Source organism: Petromyzon marinus, chromosome 8, assembly GCF_048934315.1.
Source record: "Petromyzon marinus isolate PM22_M1 ecotype Great Lakes invasive population chromosome 8, UKy_Petmar_22M1.pri1.0, whole genome shotgun sequence".
Taxonomy (NCBI): Eukaryota; Metazoa; Chordata; class Hyperoartia; order Petromyzontiformes; family Petromyzontidae; genus Petromyzon; species Petromyzon marinus.
Window position 1 is genome coordinate 15,751,539 of NC_133674.1, and position 27,983 is coordinate 15,779,521.

General features: G+C 48.6%; 1 protein-coding gene across 16 annotated transcripts in view; it reads left to right on the forward strand.

The window, feature by feature from the left end:
* Positions 1-27,983, forward strand: part of LOC116940279 (transcription factor 7-like 2) — a 161,772-nt gene that overhangs the window by 112,048 nt on the left and 21,741 nt on the right. For 15 of the 16 annotated variants that reach the window (XM_076065695.1, XM_076065690.1, XM_076065697.1 and 12 more), the window contains 4 exons: positions 19,318-19,447; positions 20,881-20,959; positions 22,991-23,077; positions 26,776-26,937. In XM_076065695.1, coding sequence (XP_075921810.1) covers positions 19,318-19,447; positions 20,881-20,959; positions 22,991-23,077; positions 26,776-26,937 — 458 coding nt within the window. The remainder of the gene's footprint in view (positions 1-19,317; positions 19,448-20,880; positions 20,960-22,990; positions 23,078-26,775; positions 26,938-27,983) is intronic. The other variant, XM_032949865.2, reaches the window with a different exon arrangement.

Sequence of the window (27,983 nt, forward strand, 5' to 3'; positions counted from 1 at the left end):
GGCACCGTTCCCATCTTGACGGTCGCTCTTTCGGTTCTCATTTTTCAAAAACTACGGCGGGCGTCTGCTTCATTGCCGAAGATGGAGACGCCGCCATGTTCTTCGCAAAATATCCGATTTTTTTTAAATGAGCGGCCGTCGGACGGAAAGCATAGGCTAGTGAATGCTTACGAATGCACTCGTGCAACAAAAATGGCACGTACATGTTGCCCATTTTTTATGTCTAAAGAGCGTAAAATTATTAGTCTGAATTATGGCTATTTTGCAAACGAAAAAGTATCCCGTTGTCTGTAAAACTGTTGGGTTTTTAAATCTTGCCATCTTGGTTTTGGCCATCCTTTAAAAAAATATAGAATATTTATACAGAATTAATATAGCCTAAATTGATATAAGTTGGGAATGGCATTCTTAGGTTTTGAACTAATTTCGTCAATTTCACCTGAAAATCTTATTAGGTTTTGCCTGAAATATTAGAGGCTATACTAACCAAATGGTAAATTACTTCAAAAGGGCACTGTGCGGGCTACTTCATGCTCAAAACATTTTTTAAAAATCATATTCTTAAAGATAATGCGTTTTTACCAATGTTATTAATTTCCCCCCCCCAAAAAAAAATATGAACGTTAATTTGAGATGCAGCTTTTTGGTCGCACCCGTTTGCAATTTACCGCTTACAATATTTTAACCAAAATTATCTCAGACTAAAATCTTGGGCATATATTGATAAATAAAATTTTTAGGCACTCCTTATCCAATGAACCATGACTCCACTTGAGAAACCAAGTTTATTTGCGTTCCCGTGTAGCCAAGACCACAGTGTCCACTAAAGATAGCGGAGGTTGCTATGACAGTTTAACGGAAATTTTAATGAAAAAATAGGGGCTCTATAATAATAATTTGAACCGCTTAAACGGACTGCCACAAAACAAGACCCAAGAAGGATCTCTCTTGAAAGAAAAAAAAAAGTTACTTGAGACTCAGTCAGGCTTTTTGTGGGTTAATATCTCTATAATTTCACATTTTTTTGTTTCAGGGACAATGTAAAAATAACAGTTAAACTTTACCATAAATGTCAGGTCGAAAAAGAATGATGAGTTAAAACATTGGACTGAGATGCAAAGTCTGACCCCCCCCTCTATGACCAAGAGTCTTCCATGGTGCTAATCAATTGCCATCTGGCAAAGTGCATCCCAGCGTATCTTTTTTCATATGCGCCACAACTGTTGGCTTCCCATGCCAACGTGACGCATCTTCCCCCGCAAAGGGCTTTTCATCACACTTGAGGTTCCGTCGATTTCCACTCATGAATAAGCAAAATGTTACGTGGCATTCGTTACGGTTGACGCAGATCAACTCTACTACGATGCAAATTACACCGCCCGATACTTGGGAGGGCTAAATGTTGATTTACAATAAACCTATTGCACGAAATTTGGTATGTAGTATACGGTGAGCTAGTGTGTAGCTTTTTTTTAGATTCCATTTCGATCAAATGTTTCATAATACGGATGTATGCAAACATTTGCATTTCCATGTAAACATACATAACGTTCAGATTCCCGACTAGAAGCTCCTTACAGAAGTGCGTTTCATGAATCGCCCAAGTATGGTGCAGCGTTGCCTATGGCATGAGTTCCTTGCAGTTGAATTCATGGCTGCGTGCGTCCAAATTTACTCATGCCCTGCCGCTCGTCTGCCCGCGCAACCAACGCGTGGCAGCTGCAGCGGCGATGCTGCCCTTGCCACGTTGGCATCCGCTGCGGATGTAGCGGATGCCAATTCGGCAGCGCAAGATACAGTCGCACAGGAGGCTACGCGCATTTACAGGAAAAGAAAAATGAGAGCCTCTTGCGCCTTTTGTGGCAGGTGGCATTTGGCTCTGAGATGTGTGGGTGCCCTGTGGGTGAGCTTGCGATCACATGTGCCCTGCAGTCAGGCATTTTCCTATGAGTTACTAAATTCCTTATGCAAATAGTTTTATCTTCAAGTTTTTAAAGTGTCAGATTTCTGGCCCGATTTGTTGATGCAAAATGGAAGTAAATCGGTTTTTGGATTTTTTCAGCCGTTTGTATGTACGTATTTTGAACTTTCACACCGTACGTAGCCAATCGTGCTAATTGGAGGTGCGGGGAAATGACCACAAACTAAACACAAAAAGCGATTCTGAAGAAATGAGTTTTCATTACAGATGTGTTTGTTTTGAGTGTCAAAAACCATGGTTTATTTTAGAACCATTTCAGTGGGTGGATTGGCACATGCAATTGATTTTCATAATGTGTGTATTTGCGGGAGATTTTCTAAAAAAAGTTTATGACCATTCACACTTTTACTTTCGATGGATGGGGCTTTTTCCCAAAGTGTTTTTAAGAGTGCGGTTAATATCGACAATTCTTAACGCTTAATCTTGAAAATTATCCCAAGAGCCACAGCGTGTATATACCAATGTGAGAATAAAACGTGATATTAGATTAAACTATTTTTAATTTAACAGAGAATTTGTTTTGCGTTTGAATCAATAGTAACGTAAAATGCATTCATTTTAAAATCCATCAATTGGAATGCAAAACGAGGTTCAAATTGAAAACGAAGTCAAGACAATTGAAATGCTTTTGCATGCACACAATAGAAACTTGCAATTAAAATTGTGTTTTTTTTGTATATCTGCAAGATCTGCAGTAAAAAATAACTCTAAATACATAACATTTATAGTGTCTACACTGGGAGTCGGTGATTACTGTTCGTGAAACTTTTTGTCTGCCCTGTAAACCAATATAGACACCTGCTGTAAACACACCACTTTGCTGATCTAAAAAAATCCATCTCATTACCCCAGAGGTGGTGGTGATAAGCCCGGTATTTAAAACTTTATTTGCGATGAATAAGGACAGAGATTGTTTATCACTAAATGGATATATATATTTTGTAAATTGCAGCGTAACAATTTTATTTTCCTTCCAATTTATACCGTGAACAATTAGCGCGGTTGAGTTGCGCTGCAGCGGTGCGTGTATCGTAGTAAGTTGTTCTTCGGGGCTGAGCAAACGTTGACATGAAAGCAGCTAGTAGTGGATGAGCGTGTTTGTTCATTTGTCTCGCTGCCTTTGATTGCCTGTTTTATGTTATCAGTTCTCACGCTGAGATGCTTTTGCTTGCATGCTGGGCGACTTCCCCCCCCCCTCTTCTGTTTCCTTCGGTGATGCGTGCTCTCCAGCGAGGTGCAAGTTCATTTTTTCCTCTGGTGCGCTGCTCTTCGCGCCTTTAATTATTAACTCTGACAGTGCAGAGACGGACGGGGTTGTGACAAGCCCGCAGAGGGTGCTCCATCCATTCTTAATGTGCCCTGCAGACACGTATCAAGCCGCGAGGAAACGGGGGAGGCTCAAAACTACTACCACAGCTTAGCGGCATAGCGGGGCTCGCGCGCACGAAATAAAGAATTCACCGTCGCCGTGATCGGTCATTATGGTTGCGCAACTCAGGAGGCCGCTGTTGTCATTTTTTTTCCCCGTTACGATCGACACACATCGATCATCGTCATCATTACCATCACCGCCGTCATCCTTCGTGCCACTGGCTGGTCTTCTCCCTCTAAATCACTACTCTTGTAACGCGTCATCACAATCTTCACTGATTGTCGTCATCATCATCAACATTTGCATTGTCCTTGCCGCAGTTGCTTGTAACTGCTGCTAACTAGAGTGGATAATCATTACAACCGGTCACCGGCCCTAAAATTGATGCCGGCATCGTAACAATTTTATGACGGGATATGTTCCAAACTTTAACTTTCTTCGATTCTTACTGTGTGGTCAATGCGTGTCCACCACCTTGTTTCTCCTACCTATGTGCATTCGCAGTCTGCCCACCACAACGTGAACAAAGATTTCTGCTGGCAGACATGGCTTACACATTAACCTGCACCTTATGTGGGTGACTCCCTTGGGAAGTCTTGGTCTCTACATTAAGTGGAGGTAACTGATAGCTTGCAGTAAAATTAAGATCAAGAGGTCATCACGTCTCATACCTTAAATGCTTTCATACCCCCCCCCATCACCCCATTTATTCTCCCTGCATCCTTTCTCTCGGCAAATGTTTTTTTTTTCTCCCCCAAATCATTCTGCAACAAACAGGCTATTCTAAGCGGCCCGGTGTGTTTTCGGTTGTACCACGCATTGTGCGGCATGATGTCCGACCTTTCCCTCCACGTGCCGGGGGCTTCTTCGGGAGCGGAATTCAGTTCTCCCCCTCGCGTTCGAGATTGCACCGAAGAGCCCGCGGTTCGTCCCTACAAAACACGTCGGAGCGCAAAAAAACAAAAACCCTACGCAGCAAGAAGCCTCCCCCCTTATTTGGATCGCGTGAGCAATTGTCTTGGCCGCGAGCTGCGGATCGGTGAGGCATCGTGCGCTGCGCCGCTGACGTGGGCCGCCGTCCCCCCCGCCTCTCGTTTGCCCGCTCTCCTTGTCGCGTGGCTCTCGACGCGGGTACCTCAGCTCCCAGTCAGTCCTCTGCCAATCGGTTCGTCCGTGAGCTGCGCCTTCGGCGGTGCCCTTTGACGGCGCGCGAGTAGTCGTCGTCGTCGTTGGGGGACGTCGCGAAGCTCTGCTTTGCCGTGGTCGTAGAGGAAGTTGCTGCACGCGAGTTGCATGGAGCCGGGGGTTAGGCCTCGACGCGCGAGCGCAATCCGAACCCACATTCTCCCGTGGGTTTTTTCCCCGCAGAGTGCGTAGCGAGACGTTGCAGGTGCCCTGCGGGATCCGTGTCCACATTCTCGCGCGGTTGTATGCGAAAGAAGTTCATTGTCTGCCACCCCGTGCCTTGACAATGCTGATTTAGCAGAAATTATACGAAACTTAAGAAATGGTGGATTATAAGATTGACGACCCCCCCCCCGCCATCCCCCTCACTAAAAACAGAAAGATTTAGAAGTCGACGTTCGTAAAAGAAGGCAGCTCGGCCATAATTTAAGTCATTCGCGTTTTATTTTGAAGGAGTAATATTTGTTATCCAATTTCTGCACATTTATACACTGCACATGCATGTCCATGCCGGGCAAAGTGTCGGCGAGTAGCACCTATGAAGGCCGACATGGCACATGAGGGGGGGTGGGTGGCCAGCACCACGCCCGACCGCCTTTGTGTCCCCAGTTGCGATGTTTTACAAACCGCACCAGGTACTCAATTGAGGCCGAGTTGAGCTAGGCTGAGGCCCAGGACTGGTTCCGATGATCGTCAATAATCGCCGCGTGTGAATGTGTGCCCGCATTGCTGTTTGACTGGCTTTTACGCCACCTCGGATCAAGCCGAGGAAAGCCATCACGGCCACTCGCCATTCATCAACCCCACGAGCAGCCAGAGCCCTGGGTGGGTGATCGCCGCTCACTTGACTGCGGTTGTTGACTACGAAAATATCGCACCCCAGGCTCGTTCATTTTGCAGCGCGTGTTTTGCCTTCCCAGTGACGACTGCATTTATATATTTTTTTTATTCCTCGTGCACGCATCAATGCAGCTCCTCGCCGTTCACATTTCTCCATTAAATCGCACGAAGAAATGCCACAGTCTGCAGTCACGTTTTTAAGCACGCTTTTATTATGCAGCTCAAACCTTAACGGCTTCTGTTACGTAATTTCGCAAATCTTCGTAGGGCGCGTGTAAGCGTATTTATGAAAGCGCCGTTGTGTGGTGGGTGACATTAAATCCCGAATGGTGTGAGCAGCCACTGCAGCGCCTAGCGCAGCATAATAAAGTGACAAATGGTGCAACATTAATTCAATAAAAAAAAATCCGGTTGCAAATCCAGGGTCAATGGAGAGGAGCACATCCCTCAATAGCAGCTTAATGCCACATACATCAGAAATGCGTCTTCCTGTGTGGTGATCGTCGCCCGGGTTTTCCCCGTATATCCTGGCGGATTTGATAAACCCTTGAATATTAACAGCTTCCAAGGTTTCCACAATGAATGGCTCGGAGGGCTAAAGTTGGTGATTCTCTTGTGATGAAAGTGCACATTTTCACAAGAAGTTCCTGAACTAAGCAGCCAACGCACAGCGTCGGAAGTCGCGAATTAAAACGCCGCCCCGATGTTCTCTCCAATACCGCAGCCGTTTATGTATTTAGTTTCATAAGAAATGACTCGATCACTTCAACACCTTAACGAATTGTTACTCACAATATCTTTATGCAAGCAGGAGCGTTACATGAATTATGCTATTTTATAAGTGGTCGCTGGAGAGGAAGTGGTGGCACCAGTTTGGCTGTGTGAAATTGTCGAGTATTGGTTTGTAAACGATGTCTGCTCGGCATAACATTAACAAATTCAGAACTGCCTTGTTTGAACGAATGCTGTCTGCACGAAGGGACGCTGGAATAGAATGAACTGTAAGTGTCCAATGCAGCAATTGCTCGCTCACACTGCAGCTGGTGGAAGATTCTCCACTCGAGGGAGCTCTCTCTCTTTCTCTCTGCAAGGTATTGTGGCCTCCCCTGCAACGCTGGCCAGACATCGTAGAAGAGGTGCGAGTAACCCCACACTTTACGCCACCACACGCAGCTTTATCTGATCGATTTACTTGTCGATCGGGGACACTTAAGTCCACTGTGCTTAACCATTATGCCACGGCAGCATCCCCAAAACTACAATATTACACGTGAAGTTTTACTGCCTCGCAAACTATTTTGGTACCGTTCAAAAAGCACCGTGATCTCTGCAGCAGGGGGCTATGTCCGTGGGGCCAGCGAGACGGCAGCATTCGGAGTCGATGTTGCTGCGCCATGCACAGCGCTTCTTTCGCGCACACGAACTGCACTGGTTGTTAGAAAAAGTCAGGAGGAGGAAACAAAGACGTTTTAAAGGTCCCCTGAGGGGAATTAGACAGATGGAGTGGCTACTCAAACAAATCGCATCCAATTAATTCAAGCTTTGGGCCAGCCTGGTTGGCTCACAACGGAGACGTTAATTTTGTAGAACCACAATTATTATAATTGTTATCGTCTGGGTTCTGCTCATTCATTGCCGTGCACGTTTGAGATTATTAATTAAGAATCCTGAGCCACCCCGAAAATGATTTTCCACCATAAATGTCCCCACAGGGGTGATTGGTTCATATTGCCTCCGCACAACTGCTTTCTCAGTGCTGGCATTGATAACGCGGAAGGGGGCCCAGACTGTCGGTCAGCTGCATCGCCCACACGAAGCCGACAGACCCCCGCCGTCCTCCTTCCCTCTGGGGGCTCTCGGTGTCCTCGAAGGCCGCAGGGGATTTCCTTCCCGTAGGGCATTTCAAGACGCGTCTTCTCTTCAGGGATCCTGAGACCTACTCGCCCTTCGCAAGGTCGGACCAGCCCTTCCCTGAGGCTATGGGCTGAGGGGCGCAAGTACCCGATGCTGATGCCTATAGTTGGCACTTGGCATCCGACCTTAGCCGTAATCTTTCCCAGGTCTCACTTGAAAGAGAGACTTTTTTTGGCCTCGCCGAGCTCCACGAATGAAGGGCAGATTGTTACCAGTAGGCTTGCGGCGGTAGGCATGTACCGATACAGTCGTCGATAAATATTAATTCTCACGATAAGTGCATCAAATCTTATATGGAACAACAGATTATTTACGATGCATGCAAATTTATAGCAGTTCATCAGGTTATGTCATTTATGGACCAACGGAGTGTACATGACCGTGCTAAACGATATGGAACAAATGATAAACAATACAAATGAGACTGTAATAACAGGACAAAAACACTATTTTTTTTATCAAATCGTGACCATGAATTGTGACCAATACATGCTTAGTGACTGATGAAGCAGATCAACAGGTGAGGAACCCTACATATCCACATTCACTTTGTGCCACACAGGGACATCCTGCCAATAATTCCAGTGGGATATCTGCACTCCGAGGCGGTTCGTTACGCGATAGAGCACGATTTCAATGCGAGTTAATTCGTCCATTCGAATACGAAACGGGAGTTTTGTTTGGCGTCGTGACAATTGAGTGGGGGCGCTTTGTTTTAACCGGGTGAGATCCAATTGGACTGATGGGATCTCGCCGTGGGGAAGTAGAAAGTCAAATCTGCAATGTGGTACAATATGTATAAAGAAAGAGAAACATACATATATAGCAAGGAAATAGCCCAAAAACCTTGAAAGCCTCATAAGTAACAGGAAAACTGCAAAAGTGTGCAAATATTGAAAAAACTTGCATTTTTTACGAATGAATGATCACGTAATATTTTGCGGCGTTTTATTCATTCACGCTTAAAAAATATGAAGATTCCAAAGGTATGAAGAAAATATTATATTGCCTTTTAAGAAAAGCGGAAAATGTATGCAAAGTCAGCGTTGTGTATATATATACACACTGTACAATGGTTACCCTAATAATGAAAGCGTGAGTTTGCGTTTTGTCGTCGCGGAGTGGAGCAGATATTGTCGTCGTACTAACGCGGTTAATGTAGCCTCCAGGCAAACGCGGCTCGCGCAAGCCCAAAACCCCATGATGACTGCAGCGTAATTGGATAAACACGACAATAGCTGTGCATCATTAAATAACAGGTGAGTAAAAATAAAATCATCGTGCATAATGATCACCCACAAAAACAAACTAAAAAAAAAACAATCTTTAATTATGCACGGAATTAATTTATGCAGGCTGTCATTAGCCACCGCGCGTGCCCACGCGCGTGCGCACTGCGAGATGTGTACATTGCTCCTGGGATGATCACGAGTGTGTGCCGTCCTCGTATGCACGTTGAAATATGCAGGGTGTCCGTAAAATGTTGTCATCCATTGTGAACGAATTGTTATTGAACAGCGGGTTTGAGCTGCGTATTTTACATCTTGGCAAAGTGCTCTTTGAGTAGTCTTTAGGGTGTTTTTATTTGACACTTATTAAACGTTTGAGCGATCGTCAAACAGCACGTGGGAGAGAGAGGCATTGGAAACGAACCGCAGCTGAGATGTTGGGCCAAACACCTGGGGTTTCTCGTGAACTGCGACGCGGCAATTCGTCGCCAACGCCACAGAGGGCACGTGAATGTTGAGGCATATAAGACTCGTGCCACCAAATCCGTGTGTGTGTGTGTGTGTCTTTAGCAGTGTGAGACGGGTGACATGCAATTATTATCATAAAAAAAAATACGCGCCGTTTGTTGAAGTCACTGCTGAGATGAAGGCCCTGGTGCCAAACTTCCCCATATGCTGCTCAGTGCAGGTTTGTGAGGTGGGCGGATGATTATGCACGCCAAGTATACACCGTGCAGTGAACAATGCAACGACTGAATACACCACGATATTTTACCCCCTATATTATTCAGTTGTCAATCGAGTAAAAAAATCATAAATATGCAGTGATACTAACGGAATAATTAGTTGGCTGTAGAGCGCGCTGCACATTTGGCTGCGTTTGTTGACACTCGCCTGTGATCTTTAAGCAAGCAGTGGGACGGTTAACGGAAGGGGCCTTGCAAATTAGTGTCTCTACGGAGATAGCGGGCAAGTTGGAAAGAGCCCCCCCCCCCCCACTCCCCCCCCACCCCCCCGCTTGTCCTGTTCCTCGCGTTGCCACGAATTTTTTCTGAAAGTTCCTTCCTTGATATTTGTGTTGACGTGCATTGCATGCCATTGTGCCGCTCTCACTCCGAGGGCTTCATGGAAAAATTTCAGCCTTGGAAACAATGTGCCGACACACAAAAAAAAACATATACATAAAAAAAAGAATTAAAAGAACATGAAATATGCGTGGAAATATTTTTGCGGAAATATGCAGTTTCAAAGATAGAGACGTTCTGGAAATATACAAATGATTTTTTTTTGTACAGGTTTGAGGTTGGGGGGGTATAGGAAAACCAAATTTGTGATTGTGCGTGACTGATTGTGTGACATCTGTTGAATGCGCGTGTTTGTATTGGATGGGGGGGGGGGGAGGTATTTGTGTTGTGCTTGTGGAGAGCTGGGAATTCAAGTTGTGTTATCCCGGCACACGCAAGCCGATTTGGTTGTTTGTTGTTTTTTGGGGGTCTTGGAGCGCAATTCCCCCGTAACCGCGACAAATGGAACGGGGCGAACCCTCGGCAGCCGTGCGCTTCCCCTTCGAAGCGTCGATGTGTGGGCTTCATTACGCGCCGAGAAGTCGATGCTCGCCTCGCGGTGCGTCTTTCTGCAGGCACGGCGAGCGCGCCAATGCGTTTTTAACATACACTCTGCATGCGGCGATTTGTTAATGTCACGACGAAACCTGCGGAGGCATAACTCGTTATAGAAGTGTTTCACCTGGGGGGGGGGGGGGGGGGGTTGGTGTGTAACATTTATGTTGTGGGTTTTTTTCCATGACCCGCTTATCAAACATGAGTGCGAAATTTGCAGAGAATTAAGTAATTTATAAATATGTGTGTGTGTATACACACACTTGGGGAAGCGGTAGTGTGCGCTACGAACCCGGCGACCCGAGTTCGATTCCTGCTCATGGCCGACACCGGTGATGATTATCTAAACCGGTCCTGAGCCACCTCCCCTAGGTCGACTCAGCCTCATGAGTACCTGGTACGGTGTTTAGTAAACATCGCCACTGGGGAGAGTACCTGGTGCTGTGTGTACCTGGTGCTGTGGTTGTAGTGACCATCGCCACTGGGAAGACGAAGGCGGCCGGGTTGGCACCCCACCCCCTCGTGTGCCGTGCCGGCCTTCATAGGTGCTAGCTAACAGCACTTGCCCCAACAGTCTATTTGTCTTTGTTTATACATATATACCCACATATATAAAAGCTCCTATAGGGAGTGTGGTGTTCCATGTTTATGGTGAAATATTCTGCAGGTGGAGCTCGGATATGATTCACATGCTTTATTTTACACTCCGGAATCACTTATAGGGCGTCTTCCGTCATGGGAGCGTTATTTTGAAACCTATAGACTGTAGCGCAATTATTTAATTTAAAGAAATCATGGACCTTAAAGGTTGAGTTTTGTCTGTGAATTTTATTCATGATATTTTATCTCTGTGTAAGCATTGCCAGATGACAAGCTCTTCACTTCATCGTGCACAGATACGGAATTTGTTTTATTTTATTAAAGTAATTTAACCATGACCTTAGCTTCATTATGAAGTTCGCTCAAATTACTGTGTAATGAGTGCACTGCTAAAGCAATTTTGACATGCAGTAATTGGAATGACACATGAACGTGTGTGTTTGCGTGAGTATTCACACGCTCATGGGCACATACCCTGGTTTGCAGGCATGCGTGCGCGCATGCTAATCCACTCTTACAGACAACACGTGCGCACACGAAGACAAAGATTCATAATTGGTTTCCTTCTGGTGAGGTCATCGTGTAAAAATGTGTGTTGTACCCCCCCAACTTCCACCCGACGAGGCCAAAGAATAAAAGTTCAACGTCAATCAAACGTGCCAAATGCAAACTATACTGCTGCAAGCAGAACCACCCACCGGTCTTGTGGTTGTAGAGGAATCTCGCAAAGTTTAAATGGGGGGGGGTGGGGGGGGCGACATTTCCCGCTTGGAGATTACATCCACCATCATTGAACGAGGGTTCCGAGCGCAGCGCTCTAACCACGAACCACTGCACTCACCGGCTCGCAAAGACACGCTCTCAGACACGCGACTCCTAACACGCCAGGCGCTCTGCGTGGACGCGCGATGCTTTCCTTGGCCGCCGCTCCCCCTGCTGGCGCCTCCACCGTGCAAGCCGCGATCCCGCCTCAGTCCTCACGCCCGCACGTGGTGAACACGAGGCCCTCGGGTCACTCGGTAGCCCCCAGAGTCCTTCCCTCCCCTCGCCTCTGTTGGCGTTCCTTCCTCTCTTCAAGCCGTGTGCTCGCACGGCGCCTTCAATCAGCACGGCTGTCTGTGTACCGTGAGAAAGAAGTTCTACTTGCATACAATAGACTCAATATATACACACACACACGTCTCATTTGCCGTGCTGATGGGAGGACGTAACACTTCAAGTCAAACTTATGCAGCATTAAAATTATTGTATTCGTTTTGGCAATTGACCCTTTATTACTCAACAATTAGCGTTGAGCGCACACGATCCTTTTATACTTTTTGTACAAACTACCTCTTTTTTATTTGGCGTGCCAGCATTGTAGTCCATGAGCCTAGATCAAGTATCTCACTCGTCGGTTCCAATTTATTTTTGTGGCCAATGACAGCGGAATTAAGTGATAACCATTTGATTTGAGTGGATGATCAATTAATCCACTCTTATTAGCCATATAAATAAATCCGAATGGCTGAAGGGTCTGCTACCTTAGGTGGTATAAATTTCTTCACTGGCCCATGGACTATTGTGAGTCTTGTGCTTGTAGGGAAATGCATACGCGCACTCCACGAATGTGACATTCGCACGGTATTAGCAGTGTGTAGAATTTAAAAGGATAGTAACTCGAATTGGTCCGAAGACTCGACAAACACAACGGCGACGATTCGCACGACCACCTCAAACTTCTTCGGCAGGCCTCGCACAAGCGACTCTGCGCATTCCCTCGCGTCGGCTCTCCTCTCGCAGGTCGCGAGGGGTAGGCTCTTCGCGAGGCACCGTGTAAACGTTCAGAAAAGTTTTTTTTGTTTCAGTTTGAAGAAAAAAATAAGCAAACCCCCCCCAAAATTTCACAGCAGCAAAGTTATGTATTTTAAAAGCAGGCCGCTCCGTGCCTGCAGGGGCCCTCTCTCTGCTGGTGGTGGTGGTGTGTGGCGGCAGATGAAAGTTTGGTCGGCGCTTGCCATTCCCTCTGATGTGTGCGTGACCCTCAAACTCCAGCGCTGTTCGTTGCACGGGGGGTCCGCAGCTGCCTTTTACCGTCGGCTCGATGTCCCCCTGCCCCTCTCCGCGGTGGACCTTTTCTCTCGCGTTAGTTGTGCTTTCAAAGCCGCTTCGGGCCACCGCGGGGGCCCGAGATGAGAGGGAGCAGCCCGAGGGATGCCGGCTGGAGGGAGGAGTTGGGGGGGGGGGGATTTTGGCGAGGGGGTTGGTAAAGGTGAAGGGGGCAGTTAGGGGCAGGGTCTGTGGAAGTGCAGATTGGGGGAGGAGTGACAGGAGGAGGAGGAGGTGGTGGTGGAAGGGAAGGTAGAGAGGGTCATGAAGGAAAGGTCTAGGTTACAGGAAGACCCAAGCCTAGCTTTGACGTCCACCCAACGTTGCTGGAAGTCTCCAGGAAAAAGCCTTGGGGATGTCGCGCAGCCACTTCTCAAATGCACAAATGCCTACAATGTTGTCAACCTAAGTGCATTTGGCCCATCTCTTAGTGTTACTGTCAAGTGTTTCGTTGTTGCCGGCCTGTTAACTTCGCCACCGCTCGACAAAGGGCTCCCGTTTTTTTTTATTTTATTTTATCCATTGCTGCCTTTTCCTTCAGTCGTGGCTTGTCCAGGGGGATAGGCTTCTGAATTGTTTTGCGTTCATCTCGTCAGCAGCTCTTCTTCTCGCTTCCACCGCTTGGCTCGGCTTGGTGTTGCACGTGGGACCCACTCCCCCCACCCCACCATCCCAATTGAGAAAAGAGAAAGTAGTGTGGGCTGTAGCGGTTAGCGGGCATGGTGGTGCACATCTTTAGTCCAGCCCTCTTGCGGTGGGTAGGGGCGGAGGGGGGTGGTGCATCGTCAGTGTGTTGTGTGACGCTGACCTTTGGGGCTAGGACATGACTTGAAGCTGGCAGTACTGCAAGTAGGTTGCTGCCGAGATGTCGGTGTGAATTCTGGTGAGTGCAATTCCCTCGTATGCTTTGGGTTTTGCCTGGTACAGCAGTCTACTTGACTCTCATGTGTTAAAAAAAACCTCAATTATCAACCGGTCAAAACATCCCAAGTCAGGACCCTCTACAAAGGTAGTCCACATATGCAGATTCGGCCTTTCCTGGGTAAATTATGTTACGTTATTTTATGCAGCATAGTATATAGGTAACATACAGCATGCACCCTGATTAGTTGCTGTGTAACAGCATCTTTTGGTATTAACGGGAGTCACTTGGAATCTATTTATAATCCATGCACACCGAAAGCATCTGTTATGGTGTGGGCCTTGGCAAAACATTAGCATTTCAAAGTAAGGCCGGACCCATCCATTAATATGTAAACGCAACACTGCATCGTGAGCAGAAAATATCTACAGTACAATGCGGGGGGGGGAGGGGGTGGGGGGCTAGCGTTTAATATCTGGGCGAAAAAAACCTCTAAAAGGCACAAGCATTCGCAGGCGCGGCTTGACACGGCTTGCAGTCACTGCGCGAGCCCTCAACGTCACGTCTGCTCATCGGCTCGAGTCTGTTTTGTTGCAGCGGGTCTCGCCTGCGCTAATCGCGATACATCTTTGTAATGACCCAGAAGTGAATGGTCGCTCTTCTTGTGCGAGCCGCCCGGCGAGTCGGCCGGTCCGCATGGCACAAGGAGCCATCGTCGCGATCACCGTCGTCACCACGCGCTTTGGGGTCCTGGCGTTCAGCCAGCGAGCAATGTTCTCGCTTTCCGCTAACGAGGGGCTGTCAAGCCGCCTGCTGCCCCCTGGGGGGGGGGGGGGGGGTTGTTGTGTGTGCGTGTGCGCTCGCTCGCTCGCTCGCGTCTATGCATGCGTGTGGGTGCGTGTGTGGGGTGCGGTGGTTAGCGCGCTGCGCTACGAACCCCGTGACCCCAGTTCGATTCCCACTCGCACGGTTATTTTTTTTTCCCTCGCTTCACAAATTGCCGTGTTGCACACCTGGAGCGGTGTTTACTCGGTGGTGCGTAGCCCTGTAATGATTCCCTTCCGTAACCTAACCGAAGAAGTGTTGTAACGGCCTGGGGCAGTAGGGGGTCGTAATTCGACTCCTTGTTGGTAGATGTAGCGGTTGTTCTCTGTCGGCAAGGGGTCACGCCATCCAGGTAGAGTTCACGAATTGAAAATGGGCGATTCGACACGTGTGTCATAAGCGTTTGGAAGCGATTTTGTATTTATCATTTGTTCCAAGCGTTGAACTATACGAAGAACCAAAAAATTGCAGCTTTTATGTAAGATGAGATGATGGAGCTGAAAGACTTTTATATTCATGTTTCTGCCTGTTTTAACTTACATTCAATATCGTCCGCATCGGTACATTTCTGACGTGCTTTCATTGTAAGCTTCAAGAAAGTGGCTTCATTCGCTTGTTGCTCAATTTCAGCTCGGTCATCGTGTGCTTTTGAGTGCCTGTGTTTCTGTGTGCGTGCTTTTATATACATGCGAATATATTCCGCGTCTCCTCGACCCGTGATACTCTCATACGGAAATAGGCACGGGCAGGCGATTGGTAATATTTGTGTTTTTGTAAATGGGTTTATTGCATCGTTAATTATTACAACGTGAATACTGTACCAAAACGCGACGCTAAATGTGCGTGCGATTGTCCTTATTAGCGCAAAAACAGAAGCTTTAGAAACGTCTCGTTGAATTTCGGGGATGCCATGCGAAGACGTTGCATCTCGTTATCAGCGCTTATCCGGCCGCGGTGCTTCTGTTCAGAAGCGATGTTCACGGAAGAGGAGTGCAAGTGCAGGTTTTTTGTTGTTGTTGTGCCTTATTAAGGTGGCCAGACTAATTAAGCACGTATTTTTTTTCTTTATGCTACGTTAATGCACTTTCATGTACGTGTGGCATGCATTCAAAAAGAGCATTGTGTACAGAGCATTCAAAATGTGTTTTTTTATTAATCTTCTCATTCAATTTACTTTACTGCCCACCACGTAAAAAAACAAATCTAGTTCCCGTACTTGCTTTTACGAGATGTTCTGGACAAGAATCGACGGCTGATTTTATTTTTGAACGCTTGTTTGTCTGTTTTTCGTGCAGTCATTTTCATGTCTGACCGTCGCTAGAATCTGAAGCGGTGTGGGGGAGGGGGGAGGGGGAAGGGCAGGATTTACCGTAATAGGCTGAGATCTCGCAGGGTAATGCAATGGAAGGCAATTTTAGTCATTTGCACGATTCGGATGCATTGTTACACCCGGTCAAGCTGTGAGACGGATACGCCACTGCATTATCCGGAAGAATATTACATCAAAAAGGCTCCTGTAAATATTTTACAGTTCTGACCGTGTCGTTTTACACGGAGGTGAGGGCGATGAATGAACCAGATATTAAAACGTACGCATTGGTATTCTAAGTCGTGCCCAATGTTTACCCGGAAAAAGTCTCTCTCTCAGTCCCATGGCTCTTTCAAGAGGGTCCTGCAAATGGGATGCTTGACCAATCTCGTCGATGAGTTTGGCATGTAGAAGGAAACTGGAGAACCCAGAGAGAACCCGCCGCACATCTGATATGGGGGGGGTCACACTCAGCACTGCATTGCTCCCGGCCACTTCCATAGCTTCTACACCTACAACACCTGACAAGCCCTGTTGGGCAACGAATCAAGTACTAGCTGGGCTCGACCCTGTGCGGCTTTCTTGAAACCTGATGGGATCTCATGTTCCCGCACCACCGATTAGCACGGTTGGCTACGTACGGTGCGAAAGAAGTTCTACATACATACATATATACATCGGGCACATTTATGATGATTTGTTCTCAGATGCTGTGTAATAAACTGGGTGAATGGAGATTAGATGAAAAGTTAACCTTGAGCTTTCGGAATGAGGTGAGCCTAGGTTCAAACAGGACCAAGAGAGTTTGCAATGTTGGCTGAGAGATGAAGGATGGAGTTTCCGCCCATTTGAGCAGAGGTGTTGGGAGGCAGAGAGAGAGAGAGCGCAGAGACTTGGTTCTCGGAAGGAAGAGACAAGGAGGTTTACACTGGGAGAATGTGCTTTGAAAGCAAGAGTGACTTGAGCTGTTAAAGCGGCATGTCTTTTCGCGTGCGATTCGCGGACATGGCCATCTTTGAACTGGTTCTGGGCCTCCCTCCCCTTGACTAACCGGCACTGTCCAGCTTGGCGAAGTATTGTCAAACAACCACTTGACTCACAATGGTAGGAGTAGGCCTTCATCCTCCAGTTGATTGACATAGGACTAAATTGTTACTTATTGCTTTTGCCCACTCTAATGGTATTAGATTATCTATTTTTTGTCCATCTGGCTGGATTCTTTCTCTTGCGCGACTTCCATAAACGTGTGGCTCTGACAGCATGAACCGACATGTGCACAAGGCTCACTTGTGACACCTTATCTGCCGCTGTGACAGGCGTGGCCCTGGCGTGTGGATAAATACGGCTCGCAAGCTTCAGTCCGCTTTGTCGCCTCAAGTCAGGTTTGCTTCCTTAAAAGGTGTATAATTACGTGACGACGACTCGTGCTGGCTCGTTCTCAAGCGAGTGCGCGCGCACGCGCGTGTGTGTGTGTTCTCAAGCTAGTGCGCGTGTGTGTGTGTTCTCAAGCGAGTGAGTGAATGTGTGTGTCACTCTCTTGGCTATTCCTCCCCATGCAGTGCGCCCCGGCTATGGCGTGAATAAAGGGGGAACGGCTTTGGCTTTTAACACGGGCGAGCACTGGGACACGTGGATTCGACAAGCAGCATTGTTCAGAGTTCACTGAACACCCCGAGCAGTCATTACCGGCATGAATCAACTTTAACAGCATGTTGACATTAGGCCCTTTACTCAGGAAAGCTCCATTATGTCAGGCTCTCTTTCAGGAGGGGGGGTTTCTGCATTGGGATATTTGGCCAGTTTGATTCATGAATGGCATGTGGGAGAAACCACATGTGGGTGGGGGGGTAACACTAAAAACTCCACAAAGATAGATTCAGGGACCCGTCAGTGTATTGGAGTTCCATCTTTGAGCCACCTCGCAACGTAAACCTAAAAATGTGGTGTTCCCGAGTGGTCTCTCCCTTCCAAGCACCATAACGAGGCTCCAAAGCTTCTTGAATTTCCAAGGTCTGCCGTGATCGGGCACGTTCGCAATAATCGTTGCCGAGGGAATGTTTTGCAGTTGCTAAGTGCCGTGGCAGCTGTTGGCTCGGCGGCGCGCGTGTGGGTTGTTTTGATGTTTAGAAGTTTGAGCTTGAATGAGCGGCCGAGCAAACATTGGCTGAAGAGTTCCTTTGTGTGTCACCCGTTCACTTGCCTCGGGTTCCTCTGTATTGTTAGGATGAGGCACTGCTTCTACTCCTTTAAATCAATTCTCGTTGCTGTAATGGAGAAGTCATTGCTGTTACCCCCCCCCCTCCACCCCCAAGGTATCTTCTGGTGTCCTTCAGGAATTAATAGTAGTAGACTACCCAGAGCCAAAAGTAACACGTTGGTTTGCATTATAACTGGAATACAGTGCTGCAAGAGAATTACTTGGGAGATATTTCAATCGCCTTATTTTTCTGTGGGGGGAGTTAAAGGCACAAATCCCAATGTTATACATTTCGTTAAATCGTAATGATTTTAAACAATTCAATACTGATTTCAGAGTAAATCAGGAGGGTGATGATTAAAAAGAACACTTGCTTGAGCAGTGCAGCAAGTTGTGCTGAGATTACAAAACGTTCATCGGTGGTGGAGAGGTGGCTGCTGCTCATGTCGCACCGTTTCCAAAGCGCGGCCTCTTTCGCAAAGCGGCCGTTTACTGTTGGTAGTCGCCATCGGCATGCCCCGTATTCAAGAAGGCTCTCCGACGGCTGCCTCGCCATACCAGGTTCCCTGTTAACCAGGTGACTAGGATAATGTTAACTACCTCACATTGGTATACAGGAGGTCGTGGGTTCGATCCCAACCCTGACGCCTGCTGTATATTTGGAGTTTGCATGTGTCTCGCACCGTAGTCATGTGGATTTTACTCCAGGTCCTCCGGTTTTTCCCTCCACATTTAGAATCAAGATCGCGCGTTTAGAGTTGCTTTTTTTTCGTGCTATAAATTTCCACGTGATAAGCCACTTCGTTGAGCTGTCATTCGTGGCCAGGTCGCTTCTGTAAACAGGTATATTGAATTGTATGTGCCTGATGTCGTCAGATCTGAGAATCTTAAGTCGAGTTGAGCCTGGATAGTTCTTGGATGGGTGACCACTGCGCACTCAGAGGTGTTATCGGCGACTATGCGCGCTGTGCTACCTTGTGAGCAGCGGAGAGTTGGCGGCAATCAATATGATCTCGGTCATTTGTGTTTGTTCAGCGCAGCAAAATCCACTGTTGTACTTCTACACACCCACGTCTTTTCTCCCTGCCTTTGCCAACTTGAACTGACCATCGCGGTGAAGTACGGTCAAATAACCCCACACGACCTGCACAGCATGATGAGGGCCTCTCATCCAGCAGTGGCTTGACAAAAAAACGTTGCGGCTGGCGACTTTTTGACCTTCGACTCGACGTTTGCAGCGAGCGAACCCTCGTGTGTGCGACGTGCGTCTTGCGTGCGCGTGTTTTGCCTCTGCAGCCCAACAAAGTGCCGGTGGTGCAGTCGCCCCACCACGTGCACCCGCTCACGCCGCTGCTCGCCTACAGCAACGAGCACTTCGCTCCGGGCACTCCCTCGCCGCACCTCGCAGACCTCGACCCCAAGATCGGTGAGACGAGCCGGGGGGTGGCCGGTGACGACCGCCCCTGGCCCCACCAACACCCCCCCCCCCTCCCCTCACCTCTACCCGTGGCCTACCTGTCCCAGTAATTTTCCATGATCTCTGTACTCTTTTTATTTGACCAGGGAAAGGGCCCCCCACTGAGCTTTGTAGCTCTTTTTGAGAAGCGACCTGCCCACAAATGGCAGCTCAACAAAGTGGATTATCATACTCGAAGCCTACCTTTCAAGAGAAATAAGTCCGATCGGCACGCTGACCTGGAACTAATTAAAGAGACTTTGCTGGTGACTGGGTTGATCAGTCGTAAGCGAGGGCTGAATGCTTGATGAGTAACTCCCGTGAGATACGTTTTTTTTTTCCTTTCAGTGAAGGGTCGATAGGAGTTTCTGCTCGCGCTTGTGAATGGTTTCGTCGTACATTTTTTTTTGTTTAGGAATCTCGGGCGTCACTAAATTGTTTTATTAACTTATCAGTCGTCACTGCTTTGCCTAGTAAATTTCAGCATGTTTACCGTGTTCCTCAAGATTCCGCTTGCAGCTTCAGTTTTTTTCTTTCCTCTCCCTCCATGTTGCTGCGACAAACCACCAACGTTTCTCGGTGCGCGTGTAATTTAAATTTTCTTCCCGGTAACTTGAGGGAAATTTATTCTAAGCAATGCTATGATAGGAGGAGGTATGTTCCCTGAATACGAATAATGTTTGACGCAAATTGAAATGCCTAAAAGGAATTGAGTGTACGCAAGCCCCTCAGGACTTCTTGAGAATAATTTGGATGTTCTGAAGCGGTGCGATGGAGAATGGCTTGAAGTCGCCGTCCCGTTCACCTTGAGTATTTTCCCCAACAGTCTTGACGAAACTCGCCAACCAAGGAATATTGCATTGCCGGTAGAGCTGTGAAAAGTTGCTTTGCTGTTATTTTATATTAAATGGGTATCGAGGTATCTTTAAACCAGAGCTTCAGACGTCACCGAGTCAGAACGTTTTATTCCAACCACGTGAGAGGGCCACTGAGTGCACTTCCTCTGTTCCACTTTGCAACCATGCCGTGCCGGGACTGTGCCGGGCCGGGACTGTGCCGGGCCAGCGGCTCAAGAGGGCGCCAGATTATTTATCCCCCGCAGAGTCTCGAGCCAGACAACACGTGCATCATTGTGACGTCAACGCGCAATACGAAAATTGTTGACCGAGTGGAAGCTCCGCACCGTTACCGTGAGGGCCACGTGCGCTGGCGTGGCTCGGACCTGCTCGCGGAAGAGAAGGAGGTTGTTACTTACAAAGTCTCTTTTACAAGGCACAGATGCGGGACAAGGGCGAGCGTGAGAGTAAAGCTGTCAAGGGGTTCAAGTTATGTTTGCCCATCTTAACGGATTCTGCCCTGTGTGCCGCTCCGTCGGTCGTCCTCGTCGTTGCTGCCGCTCGCAGGGATCCCTCGCCCTCCGCATGGCCCCGACCTCGCTTCGTATTACTCCCTCCCGGGGCAAATACCGCACCCGCTGTGCTGGTGGGTAGCACCCCCCCCCCCGCCCCACCACACGTGAACGCACACACTCCTGCACACGCGCCTGCACACGCGCCTGAACACGCACCTGCACACGTACCTGCACACAGGTGTGCCGAACTACACGCATCAGACGCGCGTGCGTTTATGTAACTGCCAAGCACTGGTGCGTCTTGCACGAGCGCGCATAAAATGGAGGAGATATGCACAACGTGCAAAGGTCAATCTCCCTGTATAGCCAAGAACACTGTGTGGGAGCGAGTGCTGTTAGGGAAATGACGCGTGAGGGGGTGGTGTGGACAGCGGCATACCCTCAGTCGTCGTCGTCTGTCAATTGCCGATGTTGATGACGCACCGCACCAGGTAATATTCGAAGGCTGAGTCGCCCTAACGGGAGGCCCAGGATAATTCTGATATCACTTTTCTTCTCATCAATCAAAGTGATCTCCGTAATTTTCGTTTGTTTTGTTTTCTGATCCACGTGTCAGGTGTTATCTGCACGAATATATGCACACACATGGACAAATGTTTTGAGTGGCTTCAATGAGAACAACTTATGACGGTCCAATTCTTAAAATCTGTCATCACTTATGTTGGAAATTGCTAATAACTATTGCCGTGTAAAGAACACTACACACTCAAAGGAGTAGGAAAATGTAAGTGGCTGTATCCAGCGACTCCACGCAATCTCTCCCCACCCCTTGCAAGCAAATTCCTCACCCCCTCCCCTCGCAGGCAGACAAAGGTGATGGGTGGGTACGGTTCAGTGCTTGGCAGGACGCGATGCATAATCGCGAGCGGCGCTAATGCAGATTAATAAGAGGGGGCCTCTTAAAGACCGATGCCCTCCGAGATAATAAAGGTGGCGGAATGAGGAGCAATAAAATGAGCGAGCACGTGGGATGGGCGCAGAGCAGAGAGCGAGCCAGTGACGCGGCCGTTGGAGGTTGTGCGAGCGGAAGAAGCCCTCCGTCCGTCACGGTGGCCCCCGCATTAACACTCCGCACACACGCGGCACGTCAAGGCTTATAATCCCTGTCGCAATTACAGCCCTTTACACAAGTAATTATCCGGTAATGCTCAATTTATCACAGCACAATCCCGCTCGCTTCTCTTTGATGGTCTAAGTGCAAGGCTGCCTAGCGTCATTAATATTTGACGAGCGCGCTGATGAAAATATCTTTCTTCTCGGGTTTACGAGGACATGGCATTTAGTTCCATGTTTGTTTGATAATTTATTCATACGTGCATTTAAGATATTTATTCTGGGGTGAAAAAACGGCGACGTTAGCATCTGCAAATGACAACCTTGGAACCCGCGTTGCAGAGCTTGGCGAGTCAGGGGGGACCTGGAACGATGCCCCAGGAAGGCAAAGGTCCGCTGGATGAAACAAAGATATTTAAAATCTGCAGATATTCAGTGAGATACTTGAGAAAGTGCTTGATTTTTACTCGCCAAAGGCTTCATGTCCGGAGTAAAATTAATGCCGGTTGGTGAGAAATATAAAACGGGAGAAAAAAAACCAGTCGCTTAATCTGGTTCGCGAAACAAAACCCCATCTCACTGCCCCTCCTCCCCGTGACCCGAGCATCCCTCGAAAAGCCTTTTGCCGATGCCATCCCTCGTGCGTCGCGAAGCAAAGCACTACCCCCAGCTGCAGTCCGTGCCCACAACCTCCTTTCCTGCCAGTAGCATAGCATGCCTGGCTTGGAGCGCCTGCTGCAAGGAATGCATCGCCACCCCCCCCCCCCCACCCTTGCGCATCTCACACACTCACGCGCGTCTCTAACGACAGACGTCGACCTGGCCACCGCTCTGGGCAAAGTCTTACTTTAGGGAGACAAAGGCAGCCGGGCGTGGTGCTGGCCACCCCCACCCCCTCGTGTGCCATGCCGGCCGTCACAGGCGCTCGCTCTGACGCCACTTGTCCCGCAAGCCTTAAGATTATGCGGATGGGGATCTTCGTCTTGTCTTGTAAGTGTGCACGCTGCACCTGCGTGTGGGTGACGATGCCTGCGCTTGTTGCCTTACAGGCAGGGGCAACCCCTCTACCCACTCAGCACTGCCGGCTTCCGGCCACCGTACCCCACAGCCCTCACCGTCTCCACCCCCGTGTCCCGGTACGTTCACAGACTTCATCCCTTTGCTCGCTGCACTCCCTCCTGTCCCTTTCCCCTCTGCCGGCACCACAGTTCTCCTCCGCCGCACTCTCTCCTACACATCGGCACATTTAATGTATGTGTACGTATGTTGACCTTCTTTCACAACCGTACGTAGCTAACTGCGCTAATCGGAAGGGGTGGGGGGGGGGGACAAACTAAACGCATTGAGCAGTTAGACAAAAATTAGTTTTAAAAATGGGCTCGGGCATCAAGCTCAGTGTTTTACATTTCATCTGTTGGGCAGATGTAGACTGCGTGCGTTAGAACGGTTTAATGTACGAATGGTAAATCCTGGCAAGACTGTAAACCCTGGGCCCTTGTGGTTAGGGTTGTCCCCTCCTGAGGTGCACACAAAAAAAAGGAACTTATCATGCAAACACGAATATCTCGTGGTACCGGAAGAGGGGAGAAACTACGTGTAACCGACATGAACCGGGACTGTCGATGTTTAATGTTCTGTGAAGACTCGCATATTTTCCAGGACAGCTGCATCAAAAAGCGGATGATCCTGGGAATATGAGAAAACGAGGATTGGTGGCAACTATATTTGAATAGAGTCTGAGATCTGGAGTTTAGCAACTGCTTATGCTGAAAATACTCTAAAGCTGTTTGCAACTTATTGGGAACACGGAGATCTGGTTAAAATTGCTCTGTTTATCTCTCTGCTGACTTAAAATTGAAAATAAATCAGCTGCCCCCGACTTTAAAACACGTGACATTTTTGTAATTATTTTCCGTTTTTTTCTTGTTTAAACACTCCCTTTGCGCAAGAAGGCATTGTTTTTATAAACAGGACACAGGCCGTTGAAATGTCGTTACTTTTTTGAAGAACTGTCACATTTCATAGAGAAATAATAGATGCAGAAACAGTCGTTTGGGGGGACTGAAAACCTCACGGGACCTTATCTTGAGCCAGCAGAGAGAGAGACGCGTGCTCTGACTTTAAGCTCTCGCAGAGCGATAATAATTTTGCCCGTTTTGGCCAGCCTTAATGTTAGAAATGTTTAGTCAATACGAGAAAGCAAAAACAAATATTAACTATAATAAAGTTCACTCTTACGACTTAATTCAAACCATAATGATGTAATGGTTTAAAAAATATATTGAGATGGAGCGGAACATGGCACAGTTGTATGCTGCGAGTGGTTGTTTCACTCCAGCGCTGTCCTCCAGACAGTCTCGTCCCTTCACCTGATGAAGGCTGCTTGTGTTGTGGCCGAAACGTCGTGATTTTTGTTATTTTATTTTTTACCTATGTGACTTTACCCAATAGAACCGAAGAGTATGAATCCTAGCAGTCACGAAAGCTTTAAATCTAGAATTGGTTGTTGATCGTCATAATAATCACAATGGCAGTGTTTTCAGATGGTCAAACATTACCGAAAAGTGGCATTGTCAGAACTTTTTGTATATTATTATTTTACTCAACATTTGTTGCTGTACACTAACTTGCGTTTAGACCATGCATTTCAATAAGAGATGCAAGGGCGGGACTCTCAAGAGTACAATTTTTTATATATATATTTATCATCCCACGACAGTTCCACTCAAAAAAAAAGAAATGATATTAAAAATTATGCAGCAATCACAAAACTCTCCTTTTCGGTTCAAGAGCCCCGAAGCACCTCACAACTGATTCAGAAAACAAGAAAGTGGATTTCCTTGGACCCGAGTCTCGTTTAATGATTCATCTTGTCCGACAAAACGCAGCACCGCGTGCGCGCTGTCGGGCACGTCGTGCAGACGCACGCGTGCGGTCCCAGCTTCAGTTCTCCACACCCTGCGGGCTCATTAAAAGTTAATTGCAATGCAATTAGTGGCCCCACACTGCGTGTTTGTTTTCGTTAGGCAGCAGGGGGGCTTCCCGTCACAGTTGGGCTTCGCCACGCCTCGTTGATTCATCGGGCGATTTAATTAAATGCAATTAAACACCGTTGGTGGAAGTATGTCGCACTGAGCGGGCGTGCGGGGCGACCCCCTGTATGTCCCCAACTCCAGCCTTCTTGGGGCACTGCTGCTGGGGTTGGGCTCAGCCAGGGAGGCCTGGATTTCATTGCCCACCCCCCCGCTTAGTCCGTCGGCTTTAGAGCTCTTGGTGAGAGCGGACTTTGTGTGCACGTCCATCGAGCTTCTTTCGCGTCGTACGTAGCCAACCGCGCTAATCCGAAATCCACTTGAAGGCAGGCGTAGCGTGCGGTGAGTATTTCATCAGTGTGTGGCACGTGACCCAGGATTGAACCCACGGATATGCGATTGCAAAGCACAGCATGAACCGCTCCCCGCACGTGTAAACACTCGCCCGGACACACGCGGGCCTCTGCTGCCCAATACGCACACGAGGATGTTGCACAGTACGTGCGTGAGCACGCACGTAACTGTGCTGGTTACACGCACACACGAAAACAGTTGTTTTACTGTATATGAATGAATATGTTTAAAGCTACTTAACGTTTTTTTTATTTTTTTTCTCTTTGGCACTAACTAGGCTTTGCGATTTAATGTGCTGCATCCATAGGGGAGTTTTGGTAATATACCTCATTCAGACAATTAACCACATCATTACCTTTGTATTAAAAGTGATTCTGCCTCCTGAAACGCGGATAAATGCGCACGAGAAGCCAATGAAGTGCCTCATTATACATTTCTGCTGCACGGCCGCAAGCGTCGCTGCTTAAATACGACTGGGAAATTGGAAGTAAAGACGGACCGCGTGGCACGGTTGATGCAAGGGCGACTGTGAGAGACCCAGAGCTATCGCTTTGTTTTCAAGTCCACTGGAAGCCGTGCTCCGACAGCCCGGTTGTGACCCAGAATCGGCACCGGGACCCAGCCACCAGGTCCCCACGCTGCGTGAGCCGTCATGCCCCCCATCCCCCACCGATCCCTTCCCTGCCCTTCCTGGCCGTGGCCACAAACGACGTCTAAGATAGTAATTAGTTAGAGCAGACGCTTTTAATTTAATTACAAAAACAAATGCACCGTACCTTCCCCCCCCCCCCCCCCGTGTACTTCCCGCACCGGCGCGCACGGCGAGGGTCCAACGGCGTCGCGGCACGCACGCGCCTCGATCCCATCGATGGCTCCTGCCAAAGTCGGCACCGCTCTCTTAACCCTTTCCCGTTCCGAGACGTCTGCAAGTTGCAGGGTGTGTGGGTCCCGTTCGCCGCCGACTCTCGGAATCCGCAAGCGGGCTCGGCGTTTGGGGAGGCATAGCGTCTCTTTTTTTTAAAATTTGAACGACGTCGCACTCACCGCAGAGAAGCGTGGCGACACGATGGCGCGCTCTACGATAGCCGGTGCCAAACTGTGCCACGCGCCCACCTGCACGGAACGGAATCGGGGAAAAAAAACGATGACGCACACACACACACACACGTCTGTACGGCGGGGCGGTAACTCGTGCGTGGCACAACGTGCGTGGCACGAGTTACCGCCCGCCCCGCCGTGGTAACGTGCGCCCGCGTGGGGCCAGCTCGGTTCAAACCACGAGCCCTGGCTCGCAGTCTCGTCACGCGTGACACGGCGGCCGTGCGCCGGCACTCATCGGCAATCGCGGTTCCGCACGGGCCTCCCTCCCGCGTCTCGCTCGTACAGTTTTTTTTGTTGTTGCCGCCACGGTGAACTCTCTCGCCCGGTGTCGATTCTCGCTGCCGCAGGTTTCCGTCGCACCTGGTCCCGTCCCACCATGGGCTGCACACAACCGGGATCCCACACCCAGCCATAGTCGCCCCTAGCCTCAAGCCGGAGTCGTCGCACAGCAACAGCATGTACGTAGTCCCGTGGAGGGTCCCTCAACCCAGCCAACATCCACAAAACTGGTTCGTTTGTGTGTGGGCGGGACAACGTGTCAGGGGTGGAACGGCGGTGCAGTGGTTAGCCCCCCCCCCCTCCCCCCCCCCACACCACATTGGTCAAGCGAGTTAATTGGCCATACTTCGCCACGCTTGTCATTGTGAGTTGGTGAAGGGCGGACGATGTTACTGGTTCGGATAATCACTGGCCCACCTAATGTTAGCCATGGCCGGGAATTCAACCCGGCTTGTCGGTTTCATGTTGCAATACCCGAACCACTGCGCCACCGCTGCTCCCAGTGTAAATCACGCACACGCACGCACACGTGTCAGGAGTCATGAGTCACTCTCCCTCAACATTCAATTAATGTTACAATTGGATAGAAAAAATCACTTTGCCATTGTGGTGAATGTCACACCTGGCATGACTGCACGGAGTTCTTGTGACCCAGCTGCCTGTGCCCATGGATAGAAATTGAGACGCATCGCTCCTCATATTCATGCTGGCGAGCGCAATAATAATCTATTTTGATCGACACAACGTTGTGTTCATCGTTTGTATGAACTATGTCCGTGTGCCTGTGGTGCAACATCCGGGTTCTCGCAAGGAAGTCGTGATGGTCACTGCATGCCAACCTTAATCGGTGGTTCTCGCTGCCAGCACTTGCCCCGGGTGGTGAATAAAGCTGCACAGGGGATCTTGATTTTTTTTAAATTATGTAATTATGAGGCGTGAATTTATTAGCCATCCCCCCCCCCCCACCACCACTGCCACCTCCTTCCAGTGATTCGGTAAAATATAGGCGATGTATTATTTGTACCTTAGATCAAGAAGGGGGGTGGGGGGGGAGGGGCTGTGTTCAATTACCGCCTTCCTGCGTGGAGTTTGTGTGCCTTCCACGCGTCCTGCGTGGGTTCTCTATGGGGTTCCCTGGTTTACTCCCATTGCCCCCGCCCCTCCGCCATACAATATGAATGTTATTGGCCAAACTGTCCCATTGCCGTGAAGCCTAAACGGAAAATTGCTCCGTTGGGATTACACGTAGTAGCGGCATGATGATGATGATGATCAT